Source organism: Sipha flava, unplaced genomic scaffold (genome assembly GCF_003268045.1).
Source record: "Sipha flava isolate LNK unplaced genomic scaffold, YSA_version1 75_pilon_pilon, whole genome shotgun sequence".
Classification (NCBI taxonomy): Eukaryota; Metazoa; Arthropoda; class Insecta; order Hemiptera; family Aphididae; genus Sipha; species Sipha flava.
The window spans coordinates 1,704,994-1,723,772 of NW_020273615.1; the positions used below are offsets into that span (position 1 = coordinate 1,704,994).

General features: G+C 28.8%; 1 protein-coding gene across 2 annotated transcripts in view; it reads right to left on the reverse strand.

Annotated features, from left to right (window-relative positions):
* Positions 1–886: 886 nt before the first annotated feature.
* Positions 887–18,779, reverse strand: part of LOC112692583 (low density lipoprotein receptor adapter protein 1-like) — a 34,851-nt gene continuing 16,958 nt past the window's right edge. The window contains exons 2-8 of one of the 2 annotated variants that reach the window (XM_025567302.1): positions 17,507–17,673; positions 7,971–8,086; positions 7,073–7,184; positions 6,812–6,938; positions 4,275–4,363; positions 3,320–3,375; positions 887–1,330 (exon numbers count right to left, since the gene is read on the reverse strand). In XM_025567302.1, coding sequence (XP_025423087.1) covers positions 1,270–1,330; positions 3,320–3,375; positions 4,275–4,363; positions 6,812–6,938; positions 7,073–7,184; positions 7,971–8,086; positions 17,507–17,673 — 728 coding nt within the window. In that variant the 3' untranslated portion in view covers positions 887–1,269. Of the gene's footprint in view, positions 1,331–3,319; positions 3,376–4,274; positions 4,367–6,811; positions 6,939–7,072; positions 7,185–7,970; positions 8,087–17,506; positions 17,674–18,779 lie in introns of both variants that reach the window. The other variant, XM_025567301.1, reaches the window with a different exon arrangement.

Below are 18,779 nucleotides of genomic sequence, written 5' to 3' on the forward strand. Positions count from 1 at the left end.
TTTTTTTTTTTGTAGTTTACTTTATCACAATAAATTTATTACCTATCCAATTTTAATTTTCAAAAATTATTGTTGTTTATTGGAATATACAATTTTTTATTTTGTAAAAGTAGATATTTTTCGTTAATAAAATATTTTTGAAACATTTTCTAATATTAACTGTAATTATATTGTATAATATATATATATTATATATAATAAATATAATATTAAAATGTTTGTGTTAATTTATGTCTGTATTAAAATATTTTATATTATATAATTAATAATCGCATTTTTTAACCGCAATGACTGTGTTACAAGTTAGAATTACCATCAGGTACTTAAAATTAATTTTACGGTGTTTGTTACAATGTCGTGCTTTTTCCGACTAATATTGTTCCAAATCTATCTTAAAATATCTTTATATTTATAATATTTTCATTTTGTCATCATGCAAAAATTGTTGTGTCAATGGGATATCAGACTTTGCGGGAAGACATAAAAACACTTAAGGAAAATATTACATGTAATTGGTGTACGAAAACATAACGTATAGGATGGCATAAAATTGGACAAAAGTTAGAAGATTTATCATTAATAACAAATAATTAATAGTTTATTATACTTGCATCAGGTTTCATTGATTTGAAAATCATTTATATAACAAAAAAAAAAAAAAAAATTAAAAATATAAATTGAGTATTGTGTGGAATGATAGTTTAAGATAATTTAAGAATAATTACCGGTCGTTGGTATTTTTTACTTTTATGAATTTATATTATTAATACCTGTCTATAAAATTTTTGTTCGTATTTAAGTTGTGTATCCTTTCATAACTATGGTTAGTTATTTAGGTGCCAATTTTGTGGTTTAAGAAAAAATAATAACTGCATACAAAACAAAGTAGGTTAAGGCACCTATACTTAAAACGTATGTACAATACACATTTATATATATATTACACATAACTTTATCACCTGTTATTATGCGCTTGAATACTGTTTGTTACCATACATTTTTGTCGTCAAAACAAAAAATACAAAATATAAACGCACAAAGTCGGCTGACCGAATATTACGAATGTAATCTATAGTTGAATATATTTATTATTTTTAAATTACATGTAAATTATATTTAATAAAATTAACCTAAAGTATAATATATAGGTAATGTAAAATTGATAGTTGATTGAAGCTAGCCGACAGCCGTGAATATTGATACGAATAATTTTAACAGTAATAAAATAGGTGTATGTTTATAATTAGAAAACATAATGTTGGTAATTTTTCAGCAACACATTTGGCGATCTGGTTTGAAATGATGAGAAAAATTTGCAAATCCTTCGGGCCTGGAACAAAACAACCAAAAGAACCTTATTATAATTCTGTATGAATAACATCATTCAGAAATAAATGGATGTCTTCTGAACCATTTGTTTCGCCAATTGTCACGGGAATAAAAATAACAAATGTTACGGGCTAACCCACGACCGTATTGATCTATTGTCAGTTTGCATTTTCATCCGCGTAAAAATGCAACACCCCCATCATAAACGACTATTGTGATGGTGCCAACTATTAATGTACTCGTACGGTATAATAATATAATGCGCTTTGACCGATAGACCTACAAAGTTTGTAAGCTTTACCTTCGTCAAATGGATCACATTGCACGAATATACGTGCACGTACAGCATATAGGTTAGTTTAGTTTACGTTTACGGTTGATTCAATGCTCGTTTATTTCTCGGATGGAATAAGGCTTACCTTTTGATTGTTTATTTTTTATTATTTATCCTTGATGGTTTAATAATTACAATTATTAAACCATCAAGGATATTTTAAAATGAAAAATAATTATAAGCATTTTAACTATTTTTAAATTACCTATTTTACCACTCCAATTCAAATTTAAAAGAATTATTTTAATTTATAAACCATCAAGATGATATAATCCAAAAATGTTCAAGAATTGTCAACTGATATTAATAACTAAAAACAATATCACTAATGACATGATTAATATTATATGAAACTAATAACTATTACTAATATTAATATAATATTAACAATCATTATATTAGCGTTTATATTTATTAAGTAAAATTATTTTATGATAAGAAATTTATCAGTCAAACTTAACATACAAACAGTTATAGTCTTTCCATTTAGTTTTTTTATATTAATACATTTTAAGTTATGCATTTAATTAATTGTAAACATAATATTTTTATATAAAATCGATAATAGTTTTAATTTTCTTCTTTTTTTTCTCATTATAGATGTAAACAATTAATACAACTAATTTCAAACTTGTTACAAATGTTTAATATTATAAGTTAAATTATTCGGAAATCGATGTTTTGAAACTTTAAGATCACAACATCGTTGAATGATATAAATGAAATAAACTTTAAATTAATTATTCAGGTTATGGTTTTGTTTTATTATACATTTTTTTCTAATTTACTTTTTTTTTTATTATTACATTAACCTTATATATAGGTAATTTAGATTTAAGTGTAAAAATTAATAAAAGATTTAGTACAGATAGCATATGTGTAATTTATTCAGAATTTTGGTTTTGTATAATCGAGTGCTCAATCATAATGCAAATATTATGTTTTTACAAATAATTATAAACAATTTTTGAAAAAGTTTAAAATTTTCTTAGTTTTTGAATTTTGACATTGGCGATGCTAGAATATTTTACTTGATAGGGTCAATATGAAGCCAACAATTATGATGTCCGCCTTGCAAAAAATGAAATAACATATACTAATAAATTGTGGGGTCATATTATAATATGATATTTCAGCACCTAAATCTCTATTATTCTTAATTATGAATTTTTGTGCTTATCAAAAATGATTATATTATTATGTTTAAGGTCGAACCAGTGTCTAGTGATTTTACCCGTCTCTGGCACCAACACTTAATTTTTATAAGAATTTATACATATATTGTCATGGTCGGACGACAATGTATATTTAGTTTTACCATTATTTTAATAAAAGGTCGCTGAAAAATGCGGTTTAATTAATTGTGTAACATACGCACAAAGTTTGAGAAATGCTAATTTATAATACAGGAAAGTTACAACTCAAATGATAATTTATATTGTTTATCCCTGATAAAATATGAATTATTGTAGTTAATATATATTAATTACTTAAAGTGCTTAAAATGTTTTAAATCAAAGATCAATGCATTCATAAACAACTTGCATTTATGTAACGTACAAATCATTATATAATTTCTTTGTTTTCTCTATACGATAAAAGTATGATAATATTATTTGATAATGACAAAGAACATGTTTTTAATGATATCAGTACCTTTGGGGTAATAGGTCCACATCCAATTTAGAAGACGGATCGTCTTCAAACAATACCTGTAAAAATAATAAACAATATCAATACATTTTAAATTATTAGTGATATTAGATAATGGTAATATTTTCAGAAATAAAATATTACAATAAAAATTGAACTTAAACAATATGGTCAATATTACACAAGAATATATAATTAACAATTCTTTCCCTTATAAATACAGTGATTATTTTTATCCGTATCGTTTAATATAATCACAAAGCATTTAATAAGTTTTCCATCTTTAAAATCTTTGTTATTTATAAAAATATTTATTTTAGATAGTATTCATATTTTTCAATATATTATTTTACCTACTTCCCACGCGTTAGAGTAACAATACATTTTTGGTTTTCCATTGATAACCAATAACAATAATATTGATTAAAACTTATTTTTTTCAATATATTTTTTTACGTTTTAAATTATTTAAACATTGATCAACGGTATGATATTTGATGATAAAATTAGTAGTCCATTTTGTTTATTTTTTTTCAAATAGTTTTTTATAACACAGATCATTTTAAAATTATAACATTTTATTAACAAATTTCGCACACATTTTTCAGTTATAGAAACTCATAAAGAGCATTTTTTTTTTTCAAATATTAAATGTGTAGGAGTTTAAAAATGTTATTTTTTTCTGTTAAAAAAATGGCATGAATATACTACTACTATTATTAACGTTTTTTCCCTAAAGCCTACATTTGTTCTCTCTAATCGGAATACGAACAATGTGTTTATAATTCATTATTTATACGATCGTTCAATATTGAAATATTCTAATTCGCATTTATATTTTACATTCCGAGATTAATGCAAGACATGTTTAACTATTTCTCGGGTATTTCAAACATGCATAACTGTAGTAGCCTAAACTAAGTTCAAGGAAAACTCTGGACGACTCGCTTGTGCTTACCCATCTAGACGTATCGTACTGCTGTCTGGGCAGAGGTTCTCCTGACAAGTCGATCAACTTGGCTTCTTTGACTTCTTGAGCTACGTCATCTGCTAGAAAGAAAGAAAAAAAACACCCATCGTAGTATTAATAGTACGTGCAATACGCGCGTTATTGTGTGGTTAACTGCGATGGTGCAACGTGCCCTTTAGAATGGTTTTTGATTAAATGTGCATCATCGGACGTGAGTAAAAAGTGAAATTTATACATTTTATACACAATGGACGACTCGAGACAACGCTTTTGTACGTTGCATGTTATGTAGGCTTTCGCTTTTCGATCCATCTCTCGTCCGTACAAAATCACCGCAACGTAATAATAATATTGTATTGTGCCACCGAAATTGTGACTTATATTATAGTCTCACATCATAATTCATTGGTCACTTGTACGCCGCGATTATATGTACGAACATAATATGATATTGAGTACATAATATGCAGATCTAAAGTATTCACAATGTGTCTCACAATACGGCTATTCGGTTTTACCCAAATACGATAGAATTTAAATCGTTCTAATATTTTTTTCGCACGCATAGATGTGTTTATTTTCAATCAAAAAACATTCGACTATGTAAATGTAATTAATCTTTTACCCGTGCATCTACGATTACATAATCGTATTCAAATGCAGCCTGTTGATGAGCAAGACACGAGCGGCTATGCACGTCATAACGCATAAAGCATTGCGATTGTACATTATGTCCGAACAATAAACGTATCATGTTATTCATGTTATTTTTTGTTATCACTAAAAACAATATAACAAGTATGCTAGACTGTTTTTTGTGGTAATCGGTTTAAAAACAATATGGGTAACTATACGAAATGGAGATGATAATAATTATTATTTGAAATTCGATTGATCAAAATACCAATTTGGATAACGTTTCGTAGTTCTGCTGTTCGAACAACGAATGAAAACCCAAGCAAATTAGATCGTACGTATAGTAAACCATTTGAAACTACAATAACAGGTGACTGCCGCAGCAGATGTGGCTATCAAGTGAATACTTCTTGTTTGTTGGACACAAAATTCACTGTGAACAGTGCAACAAAGCGTTTGGCGGGACCAATGTTAATACTTATTAGTTACCGCTAACTAGGCTACACCGACATTACGTACGTCTAATTATTATATGTATATACCGTGATATACGTGCTGTATTACATTGTTGCGTCGTAAATATACGGAAAATAATGAATTCATCTTTTGAATTTTTCTCTCTCCGAAAAACCGTTTATCCCTGCTGGACATTCGCAATAACATTTCATATTAATCGAGTCGTGTGACATCATATATAATATACAATACATGAATATAGAGTAATTAACTTTTAATAATAACGTGTCTTACTCAATACCTATGAAACGTTCGCCCGACCGCTTCCTAATGACATGGAAAAAAAATTACAAAATTATACACACATGTGTACATACCCACGTATAAAAGTTCAACGTCCAAGGAAAATACATCCAGCATTGCAGTAAGGGTGAGTACACCGATTTTATTAAACATTAATGAACATCTTGAATGGTGCCGTGCACCTCGGTTCTTATAACTTAAAAACAATAGTTAATTTAATAATTGCTTTGAATAGTTATTTATTTTACTGCGCTTTTACTATAGTATGTAACGTTGTTATTAAAATATTTTTCGATTACAGTGTCAAGGTTTTAATAGTCTTGAAGTACCTATGCGTTTAATTGACTAATCATTCAAACACTTGCATTATGTAAAAAAAAACCTCATCCATAGTAATAATATTGCGGATAGTGAAAAAAGTGTACGCTAAAAAATTTAAATCGACCTCAATTTAGTGGTCACGTAACTTTTGTTGATACTTTTCTCATTAAAAATACGCACACGATGAAGCATACTTGATAATTTATTCAACGTATACAAGAGTATAAATAAACAAAATACTGATCCACATAAACTTTGTATTAATCATTTTCCAACGAATTACGTTGTATTCAAATCATAGGTAATTCTAATCACCTCGGGCTTAATGAAATCGAGTCAATAAACGAAAATCAAAACATATTAACAACTTTCACTGTTTGTCAAAACTATACATTCTGCAAATTATCTTCTTGTGTACATTATTTTCGTTCCCATTTTTAAACTGTTTCATAATGGTAACGAATGATGATTATAAAATATATTTTAAAATTATGATTGTAAAATGAATCGTTTAATTCAACATCTGATCGGAAAATAAATCATCGGCGTGCTGCACAATACAAGGCATATTCGATTAACGATTGAAAATATTTACTTCCGCATTTAACATTGTACCTACTTTGTAATCAATAAGTTTTAAAAAGCAAAAAAAAATGGAACAAATAAATATGATTAAAAGTGATTATAACTCATAACATTACAAAATCATAACCTATAGATCTCAGCAAGCGTGACATTTTCTCACTATAGTCTCTGTTATTACAGACGAGCGAACATCGTTTTACCATCGTAGTATTGAAAATATTTACCTCGCACGGTGTTCGGAATTATTTCCGGAGTTTTCAATTCGATGTCCGATTTCTGTTTGTTGTACTCCTTCCAGACGTCCGGCACGGAGCTGATTAGTTGACTGATGGTGATGGACATGTTTTGTGCCTACGGTTGACGACGGATCGGGGAGGGGATGGGATGAAAAATAAGAGAAAAATTTAATGAAAAAAAAAAAAAAAACAGGCGATCAGGCCACTCGCGCAGGGTCGCGCTAGGCGGTGTCACAAATTCGACCTTACCATTTTCCGTTTGGCGCACATAAAAGCGTGACATTCCGACATTGATTGGCCGCTGGCTATGACGAAGGCGAACACGTTGCTGTGAGTCGAATCGGTGAAACAATGGGACACCCTGTACGGCCGAAAAAAAAACACAAAAATCAACGTTGCGCTTGCGATAGGTGTATAGGGTGGGGTGGGGAGGTGGACGAGAAAAGCGTGCGTTTTCCGTTACTACGTCCAATCGAGGTTTATTTTTTTTTCCTTTCTCTCTCCTTCGTTTTTCGCGGCAATTCTTTTAATTGTGCCCGCGATCACCGTGAAGCGCTAACACGGTTTGACCGGATTTTCGTTCGGTTCGCTGTACGATACGAGACGCCGTGAAAAAAAAAAAAAATATTGAATTCGCAACGATCGACACCGATAACCGATTAACAATGTGCAATGTGTACACGGGGGTCTTCAACCTGTTTTCCGAAGGACCGACGACGAGCGTTTTGCGTAAAATGACGCACGACATGATTTACACGCACATGATTTGCCTAAGTGGTCTAACGTGTACGGCAGCGATCGCATCGTTTGTTTCGACCGTGCACGACAACGACGAACAACGGCACGATGACGCGTGAACATGTTCGGGAAAAGCGCGTTGAAAAAATAAGACCAACGATGATTTTATCGGGTACAATTCGCAACGAGTCGCTGCTCCGATCGTCGTCTCATTCGTACACCGAACGCGGTTCAAATGCGCATTTCTTTTACGCGATCTCGTACACGTGCGCCTATCAATTTGAACACCTAAACCGGACCAAATTTTTCTTTTGACGTTTTCTTTACTATTTCTACTGTTAAAAAATATAAGATACAAAAACGGTTTGTATTTAACATTGGGTTCCGTGTATTTCTTGATTAATATCACCTTTCTATCGGTGTGTCCAGCACGGTCTTCTTGTCGTCATTGGTTTCCGTTATTCTGATGCCTTGCCCGTTTAACGTAACCGTCACGTTCTGCGATTTTCTTTTGCTGGCTTTGGCCTGGTGTAAGAAATAATAATAATTACGAAAACAATTAAAACACACGTTTTGTTAATCACGAACAATTAAGTTTTGAAATCAAATAAATGCTAACGAGCACGTTATCTGTATCGTTCGAAATACAAATAATCACTTGTGTGGTACAATGTAAGATTTACAAATTTTACGCACACCTCAGTACCGAAATTACTTCATTAGTAACATTTTAACCAACAGTTAAATTATGTACATAGTGAAGAGAAATTTTTTTATTTCCAACGATTTTAATTGTTATATATTATTTCCATACTTTCGTAAGCTAGTATAATAATTTTTTTTCACATAACTTATTTCGCTCGTATCGATTTGTTTTTATAAAAATATTACATTGCATTCATTTGAAATTAATTCTGCACTTACAGACTCAAAATATTTTTCTCGGTTCATTTAATGAGTATATTTTATTTATATTAAAAAATGTTATCAAAAACAAAACCTCGGAAGCGAGGAACATTACATTTCTTATATATGAAATAATAATATATCATAATACCTTAATATAATTTTTTATCATTTACATAAAAAATTATTAACTACACCAAAATTAACTAATTTTTAATTATTACTTACCTGATATTTTTAATGTAGTTTAAAGTTTTATCATAACAACCATTAATCCTACTCAGTGGCGTAGCTAGGATTTTCTGAAGGGGGGTGTTAATTGTAATTATTAAATATTATATGTAATACGTACAAACTTAAACTTTTATTTTAATTAATTAATATGTATACATAATGTCTGTAATAGAGATGTAATGTATATTCGAATTCGGACAGCTTTACCATAAATTATTCGAATATTTGACTATTCGAATATCAGTATTCGATGCTACAATACCTATTATTATTAAACGTTTTGTGTTGTACGAAAACGTCAACGAATAATTTTCGTCACATATTGTCGCAATCGCGATAATGTTAACCTGTATATATGTAATTAGTATTGTGCATTATTTTATATTTCATATTGTAATATCGATTTACCTATATTCCTATAATAATGTAATGCAGTGGTTCCCAACCCCATGGGCCGCGGCCCACAAGTGAGCCGCGAGCAAATGGTACTGGGCCGTGAACCATATTTTATTAACATTACTTACATATATTTTTAAAATATTAAATATCAGCAAGTGAAGAAGATTCATTGATTGAACTCTAATGTGATAAGACTCTAAACTCGTTTTTTAAAACTACACCATTATTACCATTATACTTAAATATTCGGCGAGACTTTCCAGCAATTTCTAAAATTTTACTTAGAAATTTGGTGGGCTATATTTCGACAACCTGTGTGTCTTTGTGAACGAGCTTTTTCTACTTTTTAAAAAATAAATGTAGGAATAAATTTAATTTTGAGTGATTTAAGGCCAAAACTTTTCATTTTTAATCCAAATATTGATTCTCTCATTGGGAACAATCCAAAATTACATTAAATTGTTTAACTCTTGAATAATCTACTTCAATGAAGTTCTATTTTTTGATAAACAATTGTTTTTTAATAAATAAATTGTAATAACTGACGTATGTGCATATTATACATATATAACTATTGGTGGGCCTCAAATATTTTCTACGAAATTGGTGGTCCGCACTACTAAAAAGGTTTGTAACCGCTGATATAATATATCATACGACTCAAGGGGGGTGTCATATCTACCAAACACCCCCCTTGTATAAGCCACTGATCCTACTTACAATTCGCGGTTCAATATTACAATTTTTTTAACATATATTGATTAAATTTCTTTAATTACTATACAAAAAGTTTTAAAATTAATTTCAAGTATAATTGTGGCATACATTAAGAAATAAACTGTAACAAATATTTATTTTTCCACTCTGGAGAAAAATTGATATCATTATGTTGATTCGAAATACGAGCACAGTGTCAACATTGATATTCGTTATTAACCATTTAACATATTATTATTAATTAAGCATCTCACTTGATATATCCACATTCGGATCAATATACTAGCATTAAATGTTCTTCTTTATAAACTATGGTATGTTTTTTTGTATATAATAAAAAAAAACCTAATAAAAAGTCAGATTTTTCATGTATTAAATATTACTTATCACTATAAAGATATATAGTTTACGGATATGACAACTCTCGTCTTCTATGGTTAAAATACAATTGGTGTCATGACTAATTCCACGAGTAATAATATTATTTTCCTCCAAAAAAACATATAGTATAAAATAGTACGGTTAACGATAAACTTTTAAATCGAGACAGTCTATTTAATATGACATCAGTAATATATGATAGTATTTCTAGGTTTTATTATGCACATGTAAACGGCTGTTTTTTAAATTAAACAGAAATAAGCCATACCATTAAATAAATCCTTACTTTTAATTCCTTATTCTAAGAATAACACAATAAAAACCACATGGGATTTCCATATTATTGTAACATTTCAAGGATTATTATTTTCCTCTGTTCTGAGAAGTATTCGTGTAATAAGTTCTGTCTCAGTCAGAGTTGGGCATTAGTCGAATAAAATATTATTCCAATGATTATTTGAATAAAAAATTATTCTTCATTGATTTATTCTTAATTTTATTATTGATTTTTATTTTTTTTCATTATTTTAATTTGTATTATTATTCGTTATTCGTTATTCCCTATAATCATATAAATAATAAATTTAAATCCAAAATAACGATGTATAGTGATAATATACTTATTATTTAAACTTAAATAATATATATATATAGGTAATACATATTAATATATATAATAATTGACAAAAATAAATTAATTATACTTTTATATTTAATATCATTATTTATTTAATATCATTCATGATTTTAACGAATAAATTTATTCTGAATAATTGTTTTATTAACGAATAAAACTATTCAGAATAATTTTATTCTTTATTCATAAATAAATTAGTTATTCAGGCTTTTATTTTTTATTCATTATTTTGATTTGTTTTTGCCCAATTCTGGTCTCAGTAAGAATAATATATTTTATGATAAAGACAACCATTTACACTTTCTTGCATTCCGCTTCAATGCCGAGGTTGAAAAACTATAGGTCCTACAATCAGGGTTGCCACCAGGGAAGGGGTTCAATGAGACCATTTTGTTTCAGGCTTCAGTCTATGAAAATTTAAATGGGACTTCTTAAAGTCCAGATTGAATAGAAATAATTTAAATAATTGTATAAATATTTTATGAAATGTTAATGCATTTAATTAAATAAAATTTACTTAAATTTATACTTAAGCGCTATTATACAGGCTACATTTTCAGTTATTCTAATTTCTAAATAGTTATAACTGTAATTTATTAAGGTTAATGCCGAAATGTGAAGAATGAAATAATTTTATTCAAATTTATGTAGAAAGCTGTTATCGCAAGTATAGGCACTACAACATCCAAGTTCTTATTTTACATGACTGTTTATAAATTATCTAGGTATAAACTATATTTTAATTGAATGTGGTTACTGGTAATACATTGTTGTGAAGTTATGTAAAATGTAATTTATTGTTTCGATGCATTTAAATGACCTTGATTGGGTGAGGTTTGTAAAACTATATTTTACAAAATTTTGTAAACTTGGTATTTTTTATCATATTCATATATTATTGAGATGATTAAGGAGTTCCCGAATTAATTGGGCCCAGGCTCTAAAAATTCTTAGGATAACTCTGCCCATAATTATTGACTATTATCCCTCTACGGCAACTCAAATTTGTTCTAATATTGACGGATGTACGGTAATTACAAACGCTAAATTTGCTGAATGAAATAAATTTTATTTGAAATGTGATGAAGAAGATAGGGTGTCAAAAAATCTCATATGAATTCTCTTCAGGATGGTCCTGCGTACAGTATCTTAAATAATCCAAAAACTAATCTAACAAACTGCATTATACAATACGCTCATTTGTTTTATGCCGACGTGCGAACTGTGCTATGAAATTTCTAAACCGTGGACTTTTACGCCACTATGGAGCTATGCCCAAGCGAACAGCAATTTATTTTCGTTTGTATATGATGTATATATATATATAATATTATAACCATTATCTACGGTAATTTTACTTGCTGCTCGAACAATCGCAAGCAGTGGAATAATCGGGCGTTTTGATGTCCATAATAATCAATTATTACGATCTACGACGTTTTCAAGCAGAGCTGAATAAAATGTGATCATAATAATATAATACCCGATGGAAAGGGTATACTCAAGTACCTACATTAATGTACGGGCTGCGTAATTACGCGGAGAAACAAGAGATCGAAAGTCTCGTTTCGCTCCGTTTGGAGCAATAATGTCGACAAGAACGAAATAACATCCTGGTAGTATCGGCGTGCGATGTGCAACGATAGTATCGTCCGCGTAAGACACTCGTTTTATGAATACGTTCATTCCATACACTGTATACGTATGCCAAATATGTTTAATTATGAATAAGACGATGGGTAACGATGGGCAATAACGAATTAAAATGTTTTATTTGAACTCTTCGACTTAAGCAGTTACTTTTAAGTTTTAGTTTATTAAACTACTTGCCTAACTTGGTTATTTTGTGATAAACGTGAAATCAACAATTTCATTTATCTTCACAAGAAGTTAAGTTAATTCAATTTTGTTTTCAGTTTTATTTTATTACATTTCAATCTATTTATTTTTCATGTCAACAAATATTTCGGTTATTATTTATCATGCATTGTTTGCAGTTAAAAATAACGTATTATAAATAATAACATTAAAAATTTTTTTGGAGATAAAGTTACCTAACCTTAACTTCTTTTGTATTAGAAATATTAAATAGAAATTATGTACAAACAGTATAGTTCCACTTTTAGAGTAACTAATTTAATCAACAATTTAGTAAACTCTTTACTCAAACTTTTCCTTATTAAAGTAAACTATCATAACTTAATTTGCCCGGAATTGATAGGACCTATCACACTACAATACAGACAATATTTTCCGTTTTGGATTAAAAACACGGACCGTTGTCATTGTCGACGTTTTACCACATCCCGTATGACTAAATAAGACTTCTAATCTGACTTGAGAAATAATATTTTAATGCGTATGCGAGTTTTTGAGAGCCATTGGTTACGTTAAAATTAAACTGACATCGATTCGAAATGGTAACACTACCATTTAAATGCAATTTACAGTGATAATATACCTTGAACGCGGGTGTTCTAAATTTTTTTTTTTTTGCATACGCGCGTACGAGTTATTTAAGCCTAACACGTTTTGATTCGCGTTCTCATTAAACATCACACCGAGCGTAACGAGATAACAGCAGAAACGAATAATAACAATAATAATAATAATAGCTACGATAATTATACTAATAAGGTAAATGTGCAATATGAAAATTTTGAATAATCCACTACAGCTCTTTTTTTTTAAAGTTCAACGATGAAAGTTTACTTATCAATAAGTACATGCACATATATAACACCGTAAAAGTGTTTAAACCCTCTAAATACTAACTTCACAAATACAGTTTAATAAACTTCTAATTAATTTGCGTTTTAATTTTACAAATACGATACCTAAAACAATTGGTATAGGTTCGTTATTTTATGTTAAAAAATACTATAGTAATTACGAGTGGAATATTTATTATATTCCAAAAGAAGTTGAGTACTTTATATAAAAATTAAAATATTATTATTAGGTATATAAATAACTATATAATAATTAATAACTATAACCATAATTCTTTAAAATGCATGTTTAGTTATATTAACTTTTTTACTAATTTTACTTAAAGTTTAAGGTTTCCAATGACTAATATGAAAAAACGTTCATAATTTTATAAATACTCTGTTCAAGTTTTGTATTTTTTAAGACACATATTCGTCGCATAGTATGAGTTTCTTTCAACTAATATCAGTTGTGAATACTGCATTTTTAATTTATATTAAACCTTTAAAGTTTTAAAATATTTAATTTAAATTAATGTTGGTATCTACTATTGTTTGATTATTATTTTCAAATTAAATAAATGTATTTAATTGTTTATAAAAATAATACTTTACCAAAATTTTTAAATGATTAAATGAAAATCTTTGAACATTTTTCAATTTACTTTTACTGCTTTAAATTTATATATCATACATCAAATGTACGGTACAAGAAGTGGACATCAGCACTATTGGTTATATATACATATATATTGTAAGTACGATTTGTATATCTTATGAGGATAATTGGATTTTATGGACTTCCATTTGAGAGTAAATTAGAGTAAACTATGTTATTCCACTATTATCTATTACTGTAAATTTTTTTTTTTTTTAATTTGCCTTTGTTAAAAGGCAAATTTTGACAAATTTACTGTAAATTAATAACTTAATTATTTCTGCGTACACCCGTAAGTAGCAAATGGTAAAAACAAAATAGCTACACACAGGTTGAATCACAATTCGCAGATGGTAGTATGATTTCTCTAGATTAATTTCATAATAATTAACAAGTTACTGCATATGAATGTAATATGATATTTTTCAGTAATAGACTTGTTCTTAAACTGTATAAAAAATAACTATCAACATTAAATAAAAACACAACTGATATAAAGCGTGTAAGTTATTGTCGTTAACTGATATTATTTTTTTCCTACAATAACATGATATAAAATGAAAATACTTATGTTAATTCAGCATTTTGCTTCCTTTTTTTTTAAACCCAGTTATCTAATACAAATATATATATTAATTTACATGTAACATCAATAAAATGAATAATATTGCTAAACTAAAGAAATAGAATGTTACACCATGGTAAAATTGAACGTTGAACATAAATTTACAATAAAAATTGAAATTTAAAAAATGTATGCTAGTAAAAATATATTACTAAAACTCTGTGCATTCGGTTCATCTTGTTTTGCTAAGCTCAACACAAAATAATAAGATACATTATGATTTAAAATTGTATAATATGACCATTTTGTTATACCATTAAAAAAATTGTTATAAGTGTAACTTTATTTACTGCAAAAGAATCGATGATTTTCAACATCGAATGTATTTTGTACTTATTATTCAAAATGTTTTTTAGTAGATGTACACCATTTGCTCATTAAAATAATTTGACGCAAACCATAAAAATATGACTGTTTATAATTAAATCTATATTTGTATTCATAAAATATTTCGTCAATTATAAATAAACAACCTTCGGCTTGTAAATTTTTTCAAAAAAAAAAAAGAAAAAAAGGTAAAAAATGCACATTTCATTATACTTGCATTTCAGCTGACTTAGCTCAAATTTCAATTATTTATCCAAGCACAAAATGAAATCTTATGATTCGTTTGATAATTTAATTTTAATAAAAAGAACCTAATCGAAAATTACCTAGGATATAGTAAACAATGTTACGTAATTAAACCAGCGGTTCCTGAACTGTGCTCAACTGAGACCTTAACGCTCTACAATTGTTTCTAAAGGGCTCCGTTCGTTTTATCATAGAAAATTTAAAAACGTAACAACTATAAATCGTTATTTAAAACAAAGACCATATATATTTTTACAAAATTCCGTCAACTCAAATATAATTCATCGATACGTATACAAGCAATATTAAAATCCCGATAGGAAAATATAATTTTTTAATTTTAGACATTACGCATTCCCATTCTAGTTATTTCCCGCCAGATACGTATATTATATATAAATATAATATTAAATTTAAATTATCAAGTTTTGAGTTTCCTCCAATTTAAATATATATCATGTGTAATATGCTCTGTAGAATACAGACATATAAAAGTTAATATTAAATATTTCTTGGGCCTCCGTGAGGAAGTACTGTTTAATAAAACACTCCGTGGCTGGAAGTTTGGGAATCACTGAATTTTATTATATTTTATATCAGTGAATATATACATAGAGGCACCTATCTTAACATGTAGATAAAAAAGAAAATAAGCGGATCGACCGATTCATTGCCACTAGATGAGAACATAGATTATTGGTTTAACCGCGCAGATATAGAAAACGTATTTGCTTTTTGTTCGAAATTGATACGTGGTTAATTTAAGTATTGCACCACGCCACATTTTCACACGTATTTGCTACGTATTTGCTCAACTGTTCGAAGCCGATCGAGTGGAATAAATTGAATAAACAAACGTTAAATGCGTCCTCGTACGATCATGCATAACGTGTTTAGGCAAAATTTTAACTTTCGTCAACAAAAATATTTCACTTAATAATGTTATTTTCTACAATGATAATATGGACGCAATGTTTTCTAACACTTGTTCGGAACCCACGGCACGGCACGAAGCCGGAAGAGTGAAGCTCACGAACAAGATGTTCACGTGGGTAAGATTTGTGAGAAAATCCGTTCTAAAACACCCTAACATAAAATAGGGCCGCGTTATATGGTAGGAACGTATGGTGTCCAGTTGTTTAACCAACAATTGAATAACGTCAAATAATATTTTTAATTCAAGAAAACTAGGCATCCAATTAATTAAATAGTTAGACATCTAGTTTTCTTAAGTTTAAAATAATTAATTAATTATTAAATTAAATAATTAACTAATTAACTAAATACATTTTCAATCAACTAATTAAATCGGTGCATACTACTTGCGTCCGAGATTATTATCAGTAGGTAATTTGCGTCTCAACACAAATAAGTCATAAACATAGCATAAAATAAGTACTAAAATAATTAATTACATTTAAAGCTTTTCAAAGTATTCAGTTTTATAAATACGGCTCGGAAATTGTTTAGCGACAACCGAATATTGTCATGGCACGTAATTAATTATATCACACTGATACTCTATAATAGCTGATAATATTAATTTATCAATAGTCGCAGATATTATACCATATACACAATTTCTACATAAATGATTATTATAGAATGATTATTGTAACACAATATTTATGGACACATCTCGGTCATGACTATTATAGCAGATAAGAAGAATATATTATTGGTGGAGTTGCGTCCCCAAGACGGGACGCAAGTTACCTGTTGAATTCACTACCTGAAAAATATACCTTTTTGAGGGACGCAAGTAGTATGCAGCCAATCAAATAGTTACTGTTTTCAATGATAAGCATCACATGATGCTTATGCTACAATAGTATTTAATACAATACGCGTTCAATGTTTATTTTCCTTATATTTTCAGGCCAACTAATATGTTTAAAATTAAATGGGTTTTATATGATTATCTTAATATTAATTTAAAAATAAAACGGACGTACCAATCTTCAGTATTCTGGAATGTAAAAATATATTGATGAAAACCCTTTGAAGAATATGCATACATTAATTTAATAAAAATATTTTCAATCACTGGTCTGTTCACCACAGTGCAAATAATGATAAGAAATAATATGTTTTTTCGAGTTACCATGAGCAAAATGGTTTTGACGGCTTCGGCAACAGCACCGGCTGCCGAGTCCACCGGAGTGTTGCCCAGATACTTCACATCGAACGTAGTCTGGTCGCTTTCGTCCGCGATCGCAGCAACATCGTCCGCGTTCTGTCCAATGGCCAGCGACTTATCTTCGGATAACTCTAGACAAAATCATTGCAACAACAAACGGTTAATTAATGAAATAATTCACCGTCTTCGATTTTATCGTACAATAATCGATAGTTAAAAATTTGAGTAACACGCGATGGACAGATATTACGTAAAAATAAATAAATCGTAAAAACAATATTAAACGCTTATACTTATAATCTGACAATCAGCGTATTTTTTTTAAATTTTTTTATTTTTTTTTTTTATTACAACATAGTAAATGTTATAACGGAGGTCTTCGTATTCATTTTTTCCATCCAATCCTTTTATCAAAACAATTATAGATGTAAAAGACCCATGACGCTAATTTCGTTTATAATTCCACTGCAGTATTGCCTCCAACAGCCTAACATAAAACATTTAGCGTGATCTCACCGAGTAATGACTGTTAAACGAGTTCGAAACGTTTATTTCTTCTGACCGCTACCGTATGCCGATCTATGTCGATGAACTCATTAAAGTCCCGATAACAGTAGAATTCATTTCCATAGCAAGACTAAAATCGTGTCAATAATTCGTGATGACTTCATATATACGACGTAATTTAATGAAATCTGATCTTATATTTAGAATAATAAAGACTGAAAAAATTTTATACAAAATAGCGACGTTAAATGATAACTCTAATCATAAATAATTAGCTAGATAGCCGACACAACACTAACACAAAAACACAAACAGTACTCGTTTCAATATAATATTAAAATATTATAAATAATCAAACGTTTTAGTATATTCAGTTATGTAATCGGTTATCAGCGATAATCGGAACATAATAAATGCTATGGTAAGTATTATTATAATATCTTTTTTATAGTAGAGGCTGTGCTTTTATCTCTGACTCGATGAACAGATTTTTCAAATTACCCACGAAAGCTAATATCTTTATGATAGAAATCATTGCCATTAAAGAAGCAATCATCTACGCTGAATCCACCTTCACAAATAAAATCCTAGCTATAAACGACTCACTCGGTTCTCTAACTTCTTTATTATCAAAATATGCAACAAATAAAATTTCTCAACAAATACTCAGTACTATGGCCAACTCAAAAAATACCAGCTATTATATGTGGGTCCCATCGCATATTGGTAC